Source organism: Paroedura picta, chromosome 11 (assembly GCF_049243985.1).
Source record: "Paroedura picta isolate Pp20150507F chromosome 11, Ppicta_v3.0, whole genome shotgun sequence".
Classification (NCBI taxonomy): Eukaryota; Metazoa; Chordata; class Lepidosauria; order Squamata; family Gekkonidae; genus Paroedura; species Paroedura picta.
Window position 1 is genome coordinate 32,633,346 of NC_135379.1, and position 21,002 is coordinate 32,654,347.

The 21,002-nt window shown below is 36.8% G+C and overlaps 1 protein-coding gene across 8 annotated transcripts in view; it reads right to left on the reverse strand.

Annotated features, from left to right (window-relative positions):
• SATB1 (SATB homeobox 1) overlaps positions 1 to 21,002 on the reverse strand; it is a 121,581-nt gene that overhangs the window by 67,750 nt on the left and 32,829 nt on the right. For 4 of the 8 annotated variants that reach the window (XM_077304249.1, XM_077304251.1, XM_077304248.1 and 1 more), the window contains exons 2-5: positions 18,590 to 18,825; positions 14,722 to 14,898; positions 14,013 to 14,139; positions 13,161 to 13,284 (exon numbers count right to left, since the gene is read on the reverse strand). In XM_077304249.1, coding sequence (XP_077160364.1) covers positions 13,161 to 13,284; positions 14,013 to 14,139; positions 14,722 to 14,898; positions 18,590 to 18,800 — 639 coding nt within the window. In that variant the 5' untranslated portion in view covers positions 18,801 to 18,825. Of the gene's footprint in view, positions 1 to 13,160; positions 13,285 to 14,012; positions 14,140 to 14,721; positions 14,899 to 17,464; positions 17,485 to 18,589; positions 18,826 to 20,842; positions 20,862 to 21,002 lie in introns of those variants that run through there. The other 4 variants (XM_077304253.1, XM_077304254.1, XM_077304250.1 and 1 more) reach the window with 3 other exon arrangements.

Sequence of the window (21,002 nt, forward strand, 5' to 3'; positions counted from 1 at the left end):
TTAGACACTCTCAGGCTGTGCTCTGCTGAGAGGGAGTAATTTCAGCTGTTTGACTTTTGTTTAATGCCAGTACATTTATATTTATATTTATTTTGCTTCTAACTCTCTCTTCTCCATTTTAGGAAGTGGGGGGGGGGGAGAAGTAATGGTGGAACATTGTTGCAGGATCATATGAGGCAGAACATATTAGCACTTTTTAAAATTATTATTACAAATTATTATTACTGAAAGTTTTTCAAGTATTTCAGATGAACAAAGCAAAAAGGATTTGAAAGTGGGAAGACAGGAAATATGTTTTGGCCCTATCCCGTCACAAATACCCCAACTCACAAAGAATAAACAGTCCAGCTGATATCCTTTGGCTATCTGTCCACTTCACTTTATTCTAGGCTGCCTTTCAGACATCCAACTACCTTGTTTGGTTTTGGAAACGTATGGTTACATGGTGGCCTCTTCTTAAGGCTACTCCATAACTCTACCTATCTAGTTACTGAGGCTCTATGTAAGACTTAGGAAAAAAGTAATGCTTTGCACCAAGCCTTCCATCAAGTTGCCCGGGGGGGGGGGGGGCTCATTAGCTCAGATTCTATCTGGAACTTATGTCCTCAAAACACTTTACAAAAAGGTCATTAAATAGTGATGGTGGGCCATCCAGTTCAATTCATTCCCAAGAGAAGAATGATAACAATGATTTGTTAAAATTGGAAACAAAGCCCCAATCTAACCCTGTGAATTGTAATTCCTGCCTAGCTTAACATTCCTCCATGTAAAGTGGTATCCACATGTGTATTTCTGGACAGTGGGAACTCATCCTGTTCCCCTGGAACCCACTATCAAAATTCACTTTGTTAACTCCAGTTCTGACCAAATTACCTGGTCCTTGGCTTGACTATCTCTTCCCATAAAAGATATTAAGATGGAATATGGCACACTGGCCTTCCAGAGTTTCCTATAAACAGGACACTCTTATTTGTTTTAAATATTATATTTATCTAGGAGATCTGGGCAGTGGAGGATATATATTATCCTAGCTTTTCACTTTCTTCCATAGTGCATCAAAGAGCCCTTTGGGCTGTCCTTGAGAAGGGTTAGCATGTCTAATCTCTATCATGTTGCCCATCCATGATTCTGGAATGATTATGGCACAGGATTTATTTTAGAGCATTGGGTTCACACTCTATAATTTTATATAACTTGACATTAATTGAATGATAACTGAGCCTTGCTGGCTAAAATATTAAACAAAATTAAACGCAGTTTTCCAACAGCTCATTCCTCCCAGTGGGTGATTTCAAGGTAAGAATGGGAACTGATGATAATTTAATTAAAACCTGTATGGTTCTAAGAATGAAAATTGTTAGGTAGTTTTGTTGGTCACTGAAAGATGTTATTATACAGGCCAATGGCTTGAGGGTGGCCACTTTTGCTATCCACAGAAATTTAGTAATTTTGAATGGACACCAGTGAATCACTCCAAGTAAAAAATTGCACTTTCTTGGATTTCAAGGGAGCTAGTTGACTGACTTGAACAGCATGATATTCTGGGCTAGGAGCAAATAGGATTTCAGAGGGATAGTTCAACCCTGGATATCATCTGATAGAAAAATACATTAGTTTCCCAAGTGGCATCCTTTACACAGGATTTGTTGATCTGGAAGGGGCTTTTGATACCTTCCCTAGAATAAGATTCTAGAAAACCTGCAACACACAGCAACTGGTAAGGATGCTATTTCTCATGGAGCTAATTCATGCAGATCTTACAGCTCAGGTCTGCTGTGGCTATGATGGCAAGCTGACTGAGCCATTTAAGCTTGATAAAGAGTTAAGCTGAGCTGCCTTTTGCCCCCCCCCCTTTTGATCAACCTATATATGAATGATCTCTCAACTTGCTTTAATGAGCTTTGTCATTTACCCATTTGACCAGTTGCAAAATGCCAGTTCTGCTTTACACCGTTGAGACTGCTCTTCTCTCCCTGACAAGAGTTGGTCTGCAGAGATGATTAAATGTCTTCTTGGAATGCTGTATTAAAGAGGGCCTGAAAATAAACTACCAAAAACTAAAGTGGTTGTTTTCTCGAAAGGAGTCCTTCACAGTTCAGATGGAGAAGAAATTCAACAAGTGCAGGGATTTTCATATTTGGGGGTCATTTTCACATTTAACCTAAAATGGAGCCTCAGTAGTCATTGATTAGGAGAAAAGCAAAAACCTGCACTGACAGCATAGTAAATATTTTTTGGCAATGGTGGTGGAAACTACATTCCAGGTGCTGTTCCGGTCTTTAATCTAAAAGCATTTCCTCTTATCCTTTATGGAGTAGCCATAAGGATTGACTTGGTAAATTTAGATTAAAGTGGGAAGCAAGTCTGAATAAGCAGAACAAATGCAGAGTACCGTGGCACCTTTAAGACCAAAGAAGTTTTATTCAAGGTATGAGAAAGTTTCCTCACTATGTGGCTTTCCATTCAGAATCTGGTCAACCTTCCCTTGAAAACCCAACTGATAAGTTAGGATCTTCAAAAGTTGACTGGCACTTCACTCATTGCAATACATGCACTAATAAGGAAACATACCATTGAAAATTTTGGGCAGCCATTGGAAGAGATGGAATGATTGGTAACTAGACATCTTTCATTAAGCGACTCTGATACTTTACAGCTCTTACTTTGGAACTTTTATTGGATGCTATACATATTTTATATGCGTTAAGAACTGGTGTGTGTTAAAACCAGACCTTTGAAGAAGGCCCTATAAGGGCCAAAATGCATCAGTCTATTGATTCGCATAGCATACTGGTTTGCAACAGCATTAGGATTTTTTAATTCCTAAAGTTTTTTTTTAAAAATTGTGCACAATAAAAGTAGCATAATTTTAACAATAATACAGATATCCAACCTTTGAACGTCCTAACTGTTATCAATAGGGTTCTGATGGTTCCAGTTCTAGTCTCCCACCCACCCCTTTTGGTTTTTGTTTCACCCTTCCCTTGAACAACTAGTCGGTTACAAGCCTTTAAACTGTTCATGTCATACTTAAGCAGCAAGGGCTACCCTGGCACTCCTGAAAGAAGGCCCCTCCAGGTCAATGTAGTTTAAGACTGTTTTAGAGAAACTGCTGGCTCTTGATGTTCACCTGGACAATATCTAGGCCCTAGGTTTTCTTGCAGCATTTTCTTTGGTGAGAAATTGTGTAAACTCAACCGATTTTAAAAGATTTACCTTTAGAACACACTGCTCCTGTTAATCCCAGTTTTTTGGTATTCCATGTCCAAAATCTCTTCTATGCCTGTTATTTTCTCAAAGCCCATTAACAGCATTTGTTCTTGCCAGACTAAAGGCTCACTCCTTGCCAGTTATACGGGATAGGTTCACTTGTTTACCTTATTCAGGACAAATCTTCTCCTGTCCCTTATGTAACAGCAACATAATAGCACATATATTTCTGAAGTGTCCTTTGTATGCTATCCTCAAGAGGCATTATATTGTACTATATTTGCAAGTTTATTTGAACATATATTTTCATGACTAGTTACCTTTTTACATTCTGACAGGGATCCAAAAAGAACTCTAGCAGAGCTTTTATGAGATAAAAGGAAAGTTCAGTGCTCCTATCATCAGATATCACTTTGACCCTTGAAGTCTTATAGCTCTATGATCTTGCCAGTTTCTAAAGAGTCATCCTGAGCTGACGAGGGAACAGTGGGGGTATAAAAAATACTATTGTATTATATAAAGTGTCACTAAAGTGCTACTGAACTCAAATCTTGGCCTTCTACAGCAAACCAATACAGTGATCCTCTGAAACTACCTTTATGGAAAATTTTTGCTAGCTTACATTTACCTTCATTTGGAAAACAGCTGCTTCAGAAAATAAGGAGATTCATACTGAACTGCCCAAGAGGTAGAAGTACACAGATCCCTGGCCCTCAAGAGAGATGTTTGACCTCAATCAGAGCCAGGATCTTTTCAGTTCTAGTCCCCAACCGTTATACTAAGCTCCTGGAAGAGCTGTAAGCCTTTCGAGAACTGGTACAGTTTCAACGGGCCTGCAAGATGGAGTTCTTCTGCCAAGCATTTGGTTGGGGCCAACAATGAGCAACCTCATCCAATCTGGCCCCCTCCTACAACGAGATCTCCTGAGGCAAGTGCTTCAGACATAGGAATAGTAATGGAAGTTTAGAGATGTTTTAATTATGTTTTATTATTTTTTAGCTAAATGTATTTTTCCCCTAGTGTTATCTTAATACTATGTTTTAACTGTTGTGTTGTTAACCGCCCCTAGCCGGATTTCTGGGAAGGACGGCATAAAAATCTATGAATGAATGTTTATGGCAGACATGAGCCAAATGTCTTTAGGAAGTTTATAAGCCGATAATGAAGAAAATAGCTCTCCACCCCATTATCTGGAATTTGAAATTCCCTGCCTATTAACATGGTGGTTCCATTTGAGAAATATAATCTGTGAATTTGTGAAATCTATTTGAAAGCCGCCAGGACACCTTATGGTTGGGAATTCTATAACTACGCTTGAAAACTGTAAACTGTATTCCTAACGTGTGCTCAACAATTTTTTAAATACTTATTTGATAGATCATTTTTGATCTTTTTTCCTAATCATCCCCAACTTAAAATCTGGCTTTCACTCAAAGACCCAGAGGTAATCATTTTAGTTGCCAGAGTTTTAAGATGCTTTTATAATATGCTGCCTACCTTGTATTTTATCTTTTATAGTTTATTTAATCATTTTAAGATCTGTTTGGTTATGTAACCCCATGGCCTATTTTATTATTTTGTTGAAATTTTAAACCCCATTTTTATATGTCTTATACATATGTTATGCCAATAAAAGGTTACTGACTGACTGACTATTCAGCAAATATATGAAGTTAGTTTACTGGCCCATGGTGCATCATTTTATATTTATAACATCATTTGATATGCAGTTCTTGTCCACCCAGTTTGGAGAGATCACTCTGAAGCTCTTCAAAATTCTTCATCAGTAAGGTTTGTACCATCCAAAAATTTTGCTACCTTATTGCTAACTTTAAATTCCTTACATTTTTTTTTAAGCATACATTACAAACATGTTGAACACAGGCTGTCCATTAGTTACCAGGCTTAATTTAAAGTACTGACTATGGCCTGTTAGACCCTTTTATCTGCGATACCACCTCACTCCCTATACTTCACCACAACAGCTTTGCTAATCCAAGCAGGACCTCCTACATGTCAACCTCCAAAGGACTAAATATATGCCTTCTATATTATGGCTGCTACCTTTTGGAATGGCCTTGCCTGAACAGATCAAGAATGTTCCCACTCTCCTGGCTTTTTGCATAATATGCAAAATTGAATTATTCAAGAAGACTCCTCTATGCAGTCAATAGGCTAGAACTGAACAAAAGGCTTCACAAAGTTACTTGGAATAAATTACTGGGGACTGTGGTATTACTTTGTATAGTTTGCTGTGAGTGAGATCCTATTGTGTAATTTTGCATACTCTAATGTGTAATATTAACACATGCTTTACTCTAGTCCTGTTTTTGAGACTTCAATAAACCAATTTCTATTTTATTGTTTATCGACTGTCCCATCTTATTGATATTGTTGACTCACTGTACGATCTGCCTTGAGTCTCTATTTTATTTGAATTACAAATAATGTAATTAAAAAATATAAGTATTTCATGTGAATATCCAGGGTGCTTTAGAATTATAAGTTCAACTTAACTGTTATGTATGCATCTTAATAGAATCATACAAACATGCAGAACAGATTCTAAATCTAGGTATGTAAACTGCTGTGGTCAAAAACATGCCCCACCTCAGTCATCAGTGAGGCCTAAGGCAAGACACCACAGGAACACAAGGCTATCACTTTAAATTTCCTCATGTTGTTTGTAATAGCATTCTACAATAAAACTCTTTCAACAGACAGGAAAGTGTTTTGCAGTTACTTAGCTGATTGTTGATAAACTACTGTTAATGTAAAAGACAAGCAGGCATTCATAGACAGAAGCTTCTATAAGATGCCTATGTAAAACATTAAGAAACAATTAAAAAATCAGTCTTTGTACAAGGAACATTAACTTAGCTATGATGACGCCATGCCTTACCAAACTATGGGCAAATGACTGTATCAAACCTTGAAAAGTGCCTGGCCTGAGTAGATCTTGTTAGAAGTTACGCAGAGTTGGCTCTGATGAATAACTAGAAATCCAAGGAATACCAGGGTTGCAACGTGAAGGCAGGCAATGGCAAATGACCTCAGAATGTATCTTGCCTTGAAAATGCACAAGATCACTATAAGACAGCTGTGACTTGATAGCAATAAAACAAAATTTGAAAAGTATCTTATCATGTGCTACTTTCTTTCACACATCTACTGCTTCACATAAAAATGTGTGGCTTTACTTGTGACTCATTATTGAGTATGCCACCTCTGCGTATCTAAAGGACTGCTTGTCTCCTTATGCCCCTTGCAGGGCTCTTCACTGTGTGGATTTGAACCTGCTGGTGGTCCCTGGCCCACAGAAAGTGCACCTGGCCTCGACCAAAGCCAGAGCCTTTTTGGTCCTAGCCCTGACCTGGTGTAATGAGCTTCTGGAAGAGCTGAGAGCTCTGATGGAGCTATCACGTTCCACAGGGCCTGTAAAGATGGAGCTCTTCCAGCAGGCATTTGGTTGAGGCCAGGCTGTGGAAGATATTGGGTCCCTCCTCAGAATGCCCTGGAACATCCAGAGCTGGATGTGTGCCCTTCCTGAGGCTGTAGGGATATGTGCATGTGGGTGTGGGGGCTATTCTGGACTGGTAAGCTGGGAGAGGGGGTGTTAGTGGGGGGTTATGCTGCCAAGAGGTTGTACTGTTTTATTGTTCTATATTGGGGTTTTATTGTAAACAGTCACGAGCTGGCTTTGTCTGGGAATTGTTATCACGAAATCAAATGAATAAATAAAATGAATATTTAAGACTCAAGTACGTTGCCTCTCTTTTACACCTGCCGTCCTGAAATGCCAAAGCTTTATATACACATTATTATATATAAACGATTTTACTAACTGTGGGAAAGACATTTTCTCTTGCGGTGCCCCAAATGTGGAATTCTCTTTCCTTAGGATTCACTAGGGTTAAGTTCAATTAATTTTATTTATTTATGTGTATTTACATCCCACTTCTCCTCTTGGTGAAGGAAATTTTCAAATAATAATTAATGCATTAAAATACATAAATAAGTACCCAAAATCCCCCCCACACACAAACGCTATTCATATGCCATTGAATTCCCTGGAATTGGCCAAGAATATATTTGTTAACTCTCAGACTTCCAGGAGAATGGGATTGACTAAAGTTAGGGATTGATCCTGCGTTGAGCAGGGGGTTGGACTAGATGGCCTGTATGGCCCCTTCCAAATCTATGATTCTGTGAGGGCTTGGATCATCATATAAAATATTTCCTCAGACAGGAGGGGCAATTTTTCCTCATTCACATCTCCTGCTACAGACCTGAAACTCCTATCCGCGTTCCTTAGATGCTTTACATCATCATTTGAAGTGGGAGAGAGAAAAAGTGAAAAAAAAAATCATTGTCGATGGAAATTCTTTCCATCAGTAGAAATGTCCAATTTTTTATAAAAAATCCTCTGATTTCAGAATGGTTTTATTATTCTCTGAGTTTTATTCTTTTTGATATATTTTGTCATTTTGTTATTTTGATGAGTACTATAAAATAAAACAATTCTACTTGAAGCTTTTAGTTCAGTTCAACTGAAATAAATACAAGAAAAAAAGAACTGTGTACAGATAGAAAATTCTGGCTCCCCGAAAAATCACTTGTAGACCAAGTCAAAAATTTCCCTTTCTTCTTAACCATGTTCCATAAATCATGGGTAGTAACGATACACATAAAATACTACACTATGTTACAACAAACAAGGAAAGGAAAGAGCATTTGCTTTAGAGGCACTGAGAGTTGGATTCATGTCTGATTTACAAGGAGCCAGAATTGTATGTCTGTACCATTTTATTGGGTTTTTAGTTAAGCCACCTATCAACCATTTCTATTACAAATTATTGTATACCTTGATATTTCAGGTATGCCAGAAATGTTTACTAGAAGATGATAATTATGAGGGATGCAATGAACTCAAAGTAGAATGACCTATTTTTCATAGGAGTGGTAGATATATGACATTATACAATAAGAAATGTATTAGCATCAAGTGTAGTCAAATATGTGCAGTCATATACAGAGCAGTTACTACAGCTAACATAGGCTTCACTCAAATGCCCATTTAACCAAGGGATAAACAAAACTGAGCATAAATCCAGCTTCTGTTGGCATTGTATGTGTACCTGGCTACTTCCTCTACACCAAAGAATGTGATGAAAGAATGACTTAACAAGAATTAGCTTTCTCCTCACAAACGTGGGATTCTAAACCAGATTTTAATCCTGGCTTAGTTTTCCTTCCATCATCCAAGATCATAACACCAGCCAAAATTATTCCTACATCACTCTTTGTCTACGAAGGGATGGGCAAGAAAGAGGAGTCAGGTGACTGTTCCAAGACCTGTACAAGCGGGACTGCACACACTGTTATTTAAATGCAGTCCAACTGGACGTCTTATTTATTTATTTATATTTCTATGCCGCCCATTTCTTCCAGACCAGCTGGGCCATAATATGGTAAAAACTGCCAAATATCATTTTAAAAGTTCCAACATGAAATCGAAACAAAGTTTTACAAATCAAAAATAGCAACAAATTAATGCTTGCAGTTCAGAATAATGTTTGACAAACTCTTCTACAACTTTTTCTTGCTGCAGTAACATGCCAGAACCTGAATTAAGGCCCTCAAGGTTATGTGCTTTTCCTGCTGCTACTGATGACATCTATATTAGAACAAACTTGCATTTTAATGTGTGCCCTTCTTAGAAACTTTGAGTTTAGCACAGAAAAAAATTAAGCTTTTGTTTTCTAATATAACTTTATTTAGTTATACAGTTGTGTTCTCATGCAGTCTCAACCATGGTCTGCTTAAAATTAAAAGTGCAGGGTTATTTTTAAAAAGTGTCTTTAGTAAACTATAATTTGATTTAAAAGAAATGTTATATTGGCAGCATGGTAACAGGTAAGAAAGCAGAGGCCTTCAGTTACAGCAGAAACTTCACCTTTAGTCTGAATGCTTCTGTGAAGTGTCCAAATTCCCAACAGGTGTCCCAGGAATACCTTGTCCAAGGGGCTTGGTGGGTGGCACTGACATTGGACCAAACCATTACAACATGAACCCACTTCTGAGACAACTTGCTCTGAACCCCTCTTCACCTTAAGCAGTTACTGAATATTACTGAATATTAGGGGAAAGCCTGACTTAACAGGAAGCATCTTCCATCTCACAAAGCAGTATTCAACACAAATCTGTGATTCACATCAGCCTGTAAGGCTAAGCTAATTTATATTTTGATATTCCATTTTCATAAAAGACAATTTTAGAAAATGCTTAACAGCTAGTCAATTCTTCAGTAGGATTATGAACCTGTCTGAAATTATGAAGGAGGGGAAAACCCTGAAGTGTACCTACATTTATAAAGTGATAGGAAAAAAAAAACAACTTGCACGTAAAAATGCACTGCAATTTAATGATTTCACAAGTCTTTCTAGAGCTTGAGGCAAATGCAGTATACAGCTCTGGAAAACAATCTGATTTTTGCTAATGAAATAAAGTTCTTTCTTTAAAAGCTTTAAGGGATGTGAAACATCAGGTCTCAGACCTGTCTAACAACAAAACCATCTATTACCTATTCCAGCCCTCAGGCAAATGTCATCTAATAGCCCAGCAAACAGAGTGTTACATATCAAGGGCAAGAGAAAAGTCATTGATGTACCCTTCCAATTACTTTTCTCACAGGTTAGTGGAGTAGAGATGGGGTGGGGACATAATCTTATTAGACATTTGTTATAATTTACTTATGATCACACATGTATTTTTTTAAGTTATCTCCATCATTTTTCAACTTCAAAGTGGTCTCAATTAATAGCACACCATCAATAGGCAAGAAAACAGTATCTGAAAATACAGAAAGGAAGATTAAGACAACCAGTACCAATAGCATGACCAAGAATGTCATGCTACGAAACAAGAGGGATCCTTCTGTGAGTGGCAGATGCTCTTCTAGCTTATGCTTACAAGAGTATTAAACAGTATGAGACAAAAACACATCCCTGCCTTGTAATGTAAATATTATGAGGAATACATAACACTTTTTTGTTGGCTGTTTCAAGAAAGCTTTATACCCATGGAGGTCAATGGGTGTCATCAATGTGGCATCAAATATTTGTACCCACGTTTTTATACATATCCTGTTTGGTCATCGATATTGTGTTCTGATAATGGAGCAAGGCATTTTAGAAGTGTTTTTACTCCATTGTTCAAACAATGCATTTATAAACACAATACATGTTACACTAGAGAAACCTACCCTGGAGGAAAGGCAGTTTGCACAGGGACAGCATCTTTTCTAGTAGTTATACACAGGCACAACCCAGGAATTTCTAGTACATGGCCAGCAAATGAGCGACAGTTCCTATGGTGGAACAGAGATTTAATCCCCAAAACTCCCAAGATCCTAGTCTAGCCACTAGACCAGGGGTAGTCAACCTGTGGTCCTCCAGATGTTCATGGACTACAATTCCCATGAGCCCCTGCCAGCAAACGCTGGGAATTGTAGTCCGTGAACATCTGGAGGACCACAGGTTGACTACCCTGCACTAGACCATTCTGGCAGTTTACAAATGCATACCTACATCAGAGATCAAGCAGCAATTATAGTGCAATAAAATGCCAAAGTAACTAAGATATTATACCAACTGATGATGAATTGTCTTCCACTGAGTTCAAATAAAAGCAGAAGAAACATGCCCTCAATTCTGTGCACACTTGCTTCCGAATAAATTCCACAGAAAAAGTACAGTATGCAGAGTAAATATGCACAGGGGCTTCAAATTTTATAAACATCTGCAGTCTGTATTTTAAATCAGTACAAAATGTACACAATCATGCATACTAGTTACACTTATGATACTTCTCTTTTCTTTTCAAAGCACGAACACGTTCACACAGGACTCCCAAATAGTCTTACATATGGCAAAATAAAGCTAAATTCTCAATCTATAAAGAAATGACAACCCAAAAACTAAAGCCACATATTTGTACGGTAAACCTTGCAAACGTGGTTTCTAACAATATATATGTAATTATGAAAGCTTAGTAAGCCCATAGAAAATTCTCTGCTAAACTTGTGTGTTTGGCAAGTATCACGGTTCTTCTATATACTTTAACTTCTTCTAACAGTCTTCTAGGACTACAAAGCAAAATAATAATTTTAAAAGGACACACAAATACCATGATTTGCATTATTTTATAACATACTTGTATCTGCACTAGAGAAAATTTTTCTTCATCATGAGATAGATGCAAGACCCATTTATTCCAATGAGATTTAATTTCAAGTATGTTTGAACAAACCCTCTTCACTAAACTCTAATTCAAAATATATAAAACCACTTTTCAGCCACTCCATCCATGAATAATAATAGCCCTGGTATAGAGGATAAGAGATCGAGCTGTAAACCAGGAAGTTCTCTGTTTAAATCTTGCCTAAACCCAAACCTATCAAAAACAGAGGGTTCTTATAGCACCTTGAAGACTGACATGATTTTATCCCAGCATATGTTACGGGGGTACTACAGTCCAATTTGTCAGACGCATGACATCACAGAACAGGGCTACTCTTCGGAAATTATGACCTATCAAGTAACCTTAGACATTTTCAAGACAGGAACTCTCACTTTCATCCCCTTTTTGTAAAATGTGAATAACAATACTGACCTTCCTTACAAATTAATATCAATTATGGGAAGCCAGATATCATACACATTGTCAAATGCTTTGATAAGAGACTTCTACCACCTTAGTTAATGTGATACCAAATGCCTTTTTCCAGGTGTGGCGGGATAGAACAGTTCTCCCATCCGCCTGTCTTGTACTTCTCTGTAACTAAACATCGATGGAATTCCATCAGGATATGGTAACTGTGCAAACTTCCCCTCCATTTCTGTACTACATGCCTTTATACCCAACCAACATCTTCTTCGTTACTATCCTTCTTCCTTTATACTCAGTCCACATTAGCAGTATAAAGGGAAAGAACATATTCGGACACCACAATTGGTACGTATTATTTATTTAATTTCTATACCAACTCTCCCCTAAAGACTGAAAAAACAATATGTGAAACAGACAGGGCTTTTCCTTGAACTTGTCATTTTTACCAGACAACAGTAAAAAATGAGCAAAACTGATAAGGACACCTCACAACAGATACTTATGGTCCTGAAAAAGTAGGATGAATCAGCAAGGACCTACACTGTGCTTATATACAACAATCAGAGAGGGACAGCTCTGAATAGAGAAATAAGATTTTAAGAAGTCATTCCCTAATGCATACAACTCTATGGACAAACTGGTAGGTATACAACTCTATGGACAAACTGAGCCTCCGGGGAGGGCAGTATATAAATATAATAATAAAAATAAAATAAATAAAAAACTAAACACACATTTAATGCATTACACAGAAAACATAGGATAATTGCATTGTAATTGTAAATATACTTTCCTGCATGACTGACTGAATTTCAAAAATGGATACAAGCATATTTAAAATAAAACTTCTGCTTGTCACATGTGTACAAAAACAGGGAACCTCAAATACTAAATAGCATGTGTGAACCTGATCAACAGCATAGCCTTAACAAAGGCAAGATCCTTTGAACCACTGTGTTATACATCCTCAATTAAATCAGTTTCCTTACGGGCTTCTATGATCCAAGATGAAAACCCAGTGAAAGCCCAGCTTCATGCAAGTATAATTTCAGTGCAAACTTTTCAGAGGGTAAAATGAATTTGATATATTGTAATAGCAGATCAGGTGGTCAAGCGAATTAGTTTTCTAGCCAAAACAAAATATTGTGGCAACAGTCAACAGAAACCTCAAATCAATGTTGCCTGTAGTGTTTTATTATTACATATCTATATATATATATATATATATATATAGATATAGATATAGATATATGGATGGATATGGACATTATGTTAAGTACCTGTGAAAGGGGACATTCCTTGGCCAATGAACTCTGGTTCATATCCTTCAGTAAGTCCTTCAGAGCATTTCGTACTGTTGTGTGTGACCACTGTTCAGGAGGCAAGTCTTCGAGTTTAGGGCAACTATTAGAGACATAGATTAGAAAAAGGATTATTACAAGATTGCATTCTGCTGCAGAACATTCCTTTAAGACAGACAGATTTCATTTTGCGCATCAAGCAGATGCATCTGGAGATTGCTCTCAGTCTCCTGATTGTTCCGATTAGTTAATTACTTTATACAACACATCTGCTGTATTGATGCATGAATTATACATCAGCTGCATGTGGCGACTATTTTTTCACGTTACTTCTACCTTCCTGCTCTGATGCGCTTGGTAAGACAATTTAAGGTGTAATGCCTTCTCACGACTGATCATGAAAAGAATTAATATATTAGTCTCCATCCTTTTTCGTTATACTGAAATTTAAAAACCTAGGCTGCGACAATGACAGTGAACAAGTCATTCTTTTTCAAAATGCACACAGATGGTGCTGTTCATGATATGCAAAAATATTTTTCTCTTAAGTAAACTTTATGTAAAATGCCTTCTTGTAATGCATCATTTAATTGACTAAAATGCAATATACTTTTAATGAGATACCAAAAGAAAACCTCCGAATCGGAGCTATGTGAATATAAGATTTCTTCACTATTGTGCAAGATATTTTTCCCCCTCTGAAGAACTGCAGGAACAAAATGGTACAGGTATAATCTCATGGTTTGCATGAAGGCAGCAGGAATTGAACACTTGCAATATTACACATACAAGCTCTAATTTACTTCGCGGCTAGCATCCTGTGTGACATACCTGTGCAACTGGATTTTCAGTGTGACCACATGATATACATCTTGCAACATGTCAGCTACTGTAGCGTCGGGGGCATCTGTCACATAGGAGAGAGGTACTGGGTTCCATTTCCCAACTTGAATTAGTCCTACACCATGGGAAGGGGAGGAGGTAAAAATGTGGTCCATATTGTTAAGATGAATGAATCCATGGTTATGGAGATTGTTTTTAAAATAAGTTACTTTTAAGCTATAGAATACATTACTCTTTTTAAGATGTATAACAGTCAATATAGTATCATTTCTATCAAAGCAATCAGTAATGCGGATTTATATGTACAATAAAATGTTTCCTAGTGTGGGATATATTAAACATTTGGAGAAATTCACAAACTACTTATGAGAAAAAAAACCCACTCTGTCCTAAAAGAAAGTTGCTTCTCCCAATACTTCTTTTCCTGAAATGTGCTCTATACATTATTATGTATCATCATTAATAGTTTATTAAGAATTGTGAGCATAGTAATGACTGCGTTGCAGGAATTTATAATACCATTTCACAGCAAATATATTCCAACAGAAAACACAGTTGAAGAGAAAGTGAAATATCTCTTTAGACTGTCACAGATTACAAACATCTATGCAGGTTTCCTGAACAACAAGGAATGCCTTGTCCCTCCCCTTCTTAAAGTAAATAACAATTGTTTTGTAATTCATCAAAACATATTTACCTTTTGCTTGGGCAGCAGAGCTGTGAGAATATCCAAGGGACAGCAGTGCCATTTCAATCAGTTGGTTGAATAGCATATCCTTTCTTACCAAAACAAATTCCGCATGTTCCTCCTTACAATCGTACTCTATGGAGTTTTCATAATGTTCCACTACACAAAAAACTGGAAGCATGGTTCCTGTAATAATAATTTTAGGAGATTAAAATCTGCATAGTACTTATTTGTGCCTTTTGGAAAGGTTGATACAAAAAATATCCATAGCTGAAATCCTACCAAAGGTTCCTTCTCAATACAGGATACATCACATTCAAAAATTTATTAAAACATTGTAAGAGGAATAAGAACAGGTCTTACCCTACAATACAATTCAGTACCTGCTTATAAAAATAATTCAGCTGATTGCAGAAGGGAAATGTTGTGTTTATTCCTATCCTAGCAGTTTTGTTATGAGAGCTTGCAGTATGACTACTTAAATATGTACAGCAAGAGCCTTTAGTGTAAGCCACTGCAATTGCATCTACATAATTCTGTTTACAATAAAACTTTCTTAGTTGTGCCAGAAATACTGAATTATACTAATTGTTATGAAATTTCACCTTTGGCTGTTCTTCAAATTTCACATTAACAAAACTGTGCAAGAAAATCCAACCTATCTTAATACTAACTGATTTTCTTGTTTGGGAATAAACACAACATGCTCAAGTTACAAAAATACACACTTTGAAAAGGAAAAGATTGTGTTGTAATTTTTGTTGGAATAACGAAGTCATATGTGTTTTCAGGGTCTAGATATGTACATATATATTATCATAAGGTATATAGCCATTTTTTAAACTCAAGCTTCAAGACAACTGTTTACACCAGTGGAGACCCCATGGGAATCAAGATGAACAAAAGTCTATGATTCACAATTTTGCTTGAGAATTACAGCAACATCAGTGAAACATGCTAGGCCTTTTAAACACTAGAATATTTGCAAATCTTAGAAAGCAAGAGACTTATGCACTGCTTTAAACTGATCTGGATATAGAAGATGGATTGGCCCTTGTACATGGTACATGAAGTATTCACATTTGTATAGGAGCTCATGAAATCATAACATGACTTAACAGGAAGGAGGGAAGCAGTATGCAAATACAACACCGACCCTCACTAATCCAGCAATGAAACTCTCACTGTCTTTGGTAATACAGATTAGGTCCTTTGTTGACAAGAAGTAAAGGGTTAAAAAGCTCCTGCAGGAGGTGTCTCAAGGCACATTGCCAGAAGGGCACAATCTTTAACATAAATGATGGCAAAGGTTACTTTAACAAGGCACCAAGGATCCCCACTGAATCCTAAAACATTCATGCCTCTGTAAATGGACAGGGTGGTGCTTAATCTGATCCTATAAAGAAAAGATATACTATATACGCTCCACTTGGAAAAGCAAATTATTGATACCATCAGTATTACCTGTGCTGGAATCCTTTTGTTTGACCTGTATTCTTACACACAGCAAAAAAAAAAATTCAATGAAAGGCACCTTTCAGCAGCATACATCCTCAGTGATCTGTTCATCAAAGAGACTCTGGCAAATTAAGGCAACCTGGCTTGTTTGGAGTGGTGCACAAACTCTCTCTGGTTCGCTAAATAGGATCAGCATGAAACACAAGCCCAAATGCTTGCCAATATTTTGCATCTCATATTGAGATGCACCAGGAAGAAAAAAGGCAAAGCATGATGTAAACTGCCGACTTTTTCCCTCGTATTAATGAAGGTGCAGAAAATGCAGCAAAATACCAACCACTTAAAAACGGACCTTTGAAGCATGTTTTATGATATGGTATTTGACCTCTCACGCCAAAAAACGAATAAGGCACGGTAAAATAAAACAAACCCACAATCAATGTTAAAATCCTAATCCTAAGAACTACACAAATTCGCATGCTCTATGCTTGAAGAACACAATGCTACATCTATGCTTCCTCTATTCATTCCTTCTACTGGCTTTCAAAAGAAGAAATTACACTAGAAAACCAGGCAATGCCAGTTTCAAAGTCAAAACACCTTGACCCTACCTTCACCAGCATAATCCACCAGCATATGTGACAGTGCATTGGGAAAGCAAGCTGTATTGTTATACACTTTGTGAAAGGCCTTGCAGGTTACCATACACACATACGAGCGGTCTTAAAGAAGCAATGCCTTTCAACTGGTCTTTAGCATGGACTGTAGCTACCAAAAAGGTATCATCTGACTACACATGTTAAATCTCCACAAGCTGTCACTACTGCCCTTCTATTAGCAGTGAAAAATGTTAGACAGGAGACCACAATCTCAGCTGGCTGATCATACTTGCAAGTACTTGGCAAGACCTCCAAGTGCAGCAACTTTATAACCTTCTGGTATTAAAGGGGAAAGCACTGGTCAGTGCTCAATGCTAAAAATACAGCATGATTTAAACCTGAAGGCAGTGTTAGAGGTTTCACTGAAGGTTTATGAGTCTATGTAAACAGCACGTCTGCCATAAGAAGCAGAGGAGTCTGTAGAATCCTTGTCTAAAACTGTCCTGACATTAAAGTTTGCTGTACAAATATCACAAAATACCAGAGACAGCTGAAATCTCCTATTTAGGAATTTATGGAACTTATATGTTTGCAGGCGTCAGAAAGTCCTTTTTATATAGTCCCAGTGCTTCACAGTACAATATTAATGCACTCTGTTTAAAAAGCAGCAATAAATTATATTTTTAATGCCTTACCCTGGCTTTCTCAAGATGCATACATTCTTGGCAAACAATCAATAAATAGGGTAATCATGAGCAGAGGCCAAAGAATTTGCTGAAGTGCTGTTTTTCCATTTTTAATAGATACAGATCTAACAATACGGACTGCTGTGTCTGTTCACTCCAAGATCAATATATCCTTTGTTTTCGCCAATCCAAGGAAAAAAATAATGATTGTATGATAAATGTTATGCATCGGAAAGAAATGCCAGTGTTTTCTAGTGCTGTGGTGTTTAATTGTCTTGGATGAATTTTACACTAGCCTTGCAAAAGCAAAAAGAAATCTGAATTATAAACAAGTACATACTGAAAAAATACATGTTAAATGCCAAATTATACACAGTCTATCTGCTTTTAAATGAATACTGCTGCTGTAGATACAAAGAGATCATGTATGCTATTTATTTTCAAGTAGTATCTGTAATACAAACACAGGCACACACATACATACCACAATCAGTCACTGGCTCTAAAAGCGTCTTTTTCTTGTGAGAATGTCTAATTACTGAAAACCAGTCACTGAACAATATGACACCCAAGTTGTTCATTGTTCAGTAATGAATTGTACTTAAGGAATCAAAGTGCGAAAAATGGTCATCATAAAGGAGTTTTCCACAGAACACCAAAAAAGCTTTGCATCACTTTCCTGAAGCCAACTAACAAATGTTGACCTTACAAATGTTGATCCTTGTCAATAAAAGTAGATACCTCGCCGCTTCAAGGATCTATTATTAATTTATATCCCACAAAAGTAGGGTTTGCTCAAAACCCTACAATAGGATAAGTTTATTTGCAATATAAGTTATCTTTGACTAGTAGCAGTATCTGGTCTCCACAAGGCAGATAAAGCTATTGGTAAAGTTCCCCCCCACCATATAAAAAGAAAAAGACTCCACCCTGAAAAGCAAGATGCTCCACCCCAACATACAGTTCAAGTTTCAAAGTACCATTTCCATCAGAGCTCAGAATAAGATACTAGTAGAACAAAATAATGTAAAACTGGACGATGAATTATCCAAAATCTCAGAAGTATATTTCTTCGCCTAAAACATGTTCTATTATTCAAAAATTAATGTTCCATATTTATAATTATCATGTTACCTTTTCTAGTATGTGTTTTCATCAGGTGTCCAGAGTGTTTTAAAGGCACTCCTTGCATTTTAGCTCCTGTACTTCCAAGTCTTCCTCTTCCTAATGGGCTCCCATTCTGCTCCAAGCGGGAAATTTTGGCTGGCGGACCCTTCGGATCGCTTACATTGTTAGACATTTCTGAATGTTCTTTCCCCTGAGTTGTCTCGTTCAAATGATCCATACTCAGTCCCGCCTCTAAAGATCACCTGCCATGATTTAAAAAAATATATATGTGTGTTGTATACGCGTGCGTAGATTTATGTAGGCAGCTCTACATATGTACATAATACATCTGTATAGCATGTTCACATAATATTAATTGTCTATTACAGTAAAATACACTCAGGAAATGTACTTCATTCTCAAATTAACTGAAACGTTTAAGGTTTTCTTAACCTACTATTTAGTCGCTGACCAATTTGAGCCTTAACAATTCAAATGTGAGATTAGAAGCAATGACTGGTTAGTAGAATTCACATGATAGTGAAACTCATTGCTAAAAACCTCTGAAGTGTACGTTCCAAGTTTATGATACAAATTCCTTGCTTTTGGGGTTTAATGAAGTCAAATGCTGATAAACTCCATGAAGAACTTTAGCTAGATATGCAACAGATTAATTAGTAATAAGAGATCACAGACGACAGTAAAGAAGCATAAGTAGCATCCAAGTCTCTGAGTGGTTTTTTTTAAAACCACATATATATCAGCCTACTTTCCACATGAAATGTTAATCAACTTCAGATAAAATGATGCAGGAACACTTTTTCCATGTTATATAGCAGACTCTGAAACAATAGGTCCATGTCATCTTATAAAAGTCGTATGAAGGAAAACATGGAAAATTTCTTTAGATGATGACACCTTGGGGATCCAGTTAAAAATTTAGAAACTTTTCAGCACCTACAATTTTTTTGTGGTGCGTTATTAGTGAATGGCAGAGATACAAAATCAAACAAAACTATATAACTACTTCTGTGTAGTATTGAAGTAAAAATTACTAAATTTCAATTCTCCCCATATTTTTTTTTTTAAAAGTCATGTTCTATGACAACATTCAGCACATATTAGAATAGCAAGCAAGTACTGACATCTAATCACCTACTCCAAAAATGAAAATGGGTCTTGAAAATGGAGTGAAGCATCCAGTTATATTCTGGATGGATACTTGTTTCAGAATAGTACCTCTTACCGCCACCCCCCCATCTACATTGCTTTTCCACCATGAAGAACAGGTGACCAATAATGTATGAGGTAATACTTGCATTATTATTTAACATAAATACTACAACACATGGGGTGGCCTCACAGCAAAACCAGCATTAATCCAATAACAAGCACTTTCAAATGCACTGTAAATGCATCACATTTTTTTCAGTCCTGACAAGGTCTAAATTTGGGTAACAGTGCTATATATTCCCATTGTAATTTGTTTCTTGTTGAATCATAGGCTGCTTTGTCTTTCATAACAACTGTGTTAATCTGAAGGTTTAGAAGCAACCTTAAGAATGCCAGCTGAATAACTATAAAGTTTAGAATATAATGGTTATTTATCCTTACACTCTAGGGTGACATGCTGAGAACCAAAGGTTTACCGTTGATTGTGGTCCCATCTGTTTTTGGTTATGAGTCTCATTAACAATAAATATGCCTACTTTAATCACTTTTTTTAATCAAGATTATTCTTTTTCATTACATTAACTGCTGTTTAACCCAAAACTGCACATCTAAATTGCTAACATATTCTGAATTTGCTAGTGGTTTACCAGAACACTTTGTCTGACACTCTAGTCTTCTTACCTTCAGAATTAGCGGATGATCTCAAAATACCTTAAACAGGAAAAATCACAGTCACTCTGTACAACTTAATGCATACCTGCTTCAACATTATGGCTGGAAAAAGGTACCCACTGCATGTATAATCAGCATTATTTTATGCTCAGCAAATAAAAGTGATGATAGCAATTTGTTGTATTTCTAAAAAGACTGGTTAGATTATTCTAAATTACTACAAAGGGGTAGCTGCATTAGTCTATTGTAGCAAAATAAAACAAGTCCCCATGCCCCTTAAAGAATACTAACACTATTTATTTCCATGTGCTTTTAGCTCATTTTGTTACAAGCTGTGACTCGCAAAAGCTCATATATAAATAAATACTGTTAATAAGGTGCCACTGGACTTGTATTTTAATATTATTCTAATAAAAAGAGTCTTAGAACACCCACCCTCTGCATCCTTTATCTTGCAAAAAGTCTTTATGTTGCAGAGAAAACCTATGTGTCCAAAATGCAACTAATTTAAACTTCATGTCCAAGGCTCAAGTTCAACAAAACCTGTCTGGAAGAGTGATAAACAGTGATCAGCAAGATCTGACCAGTGCAACGT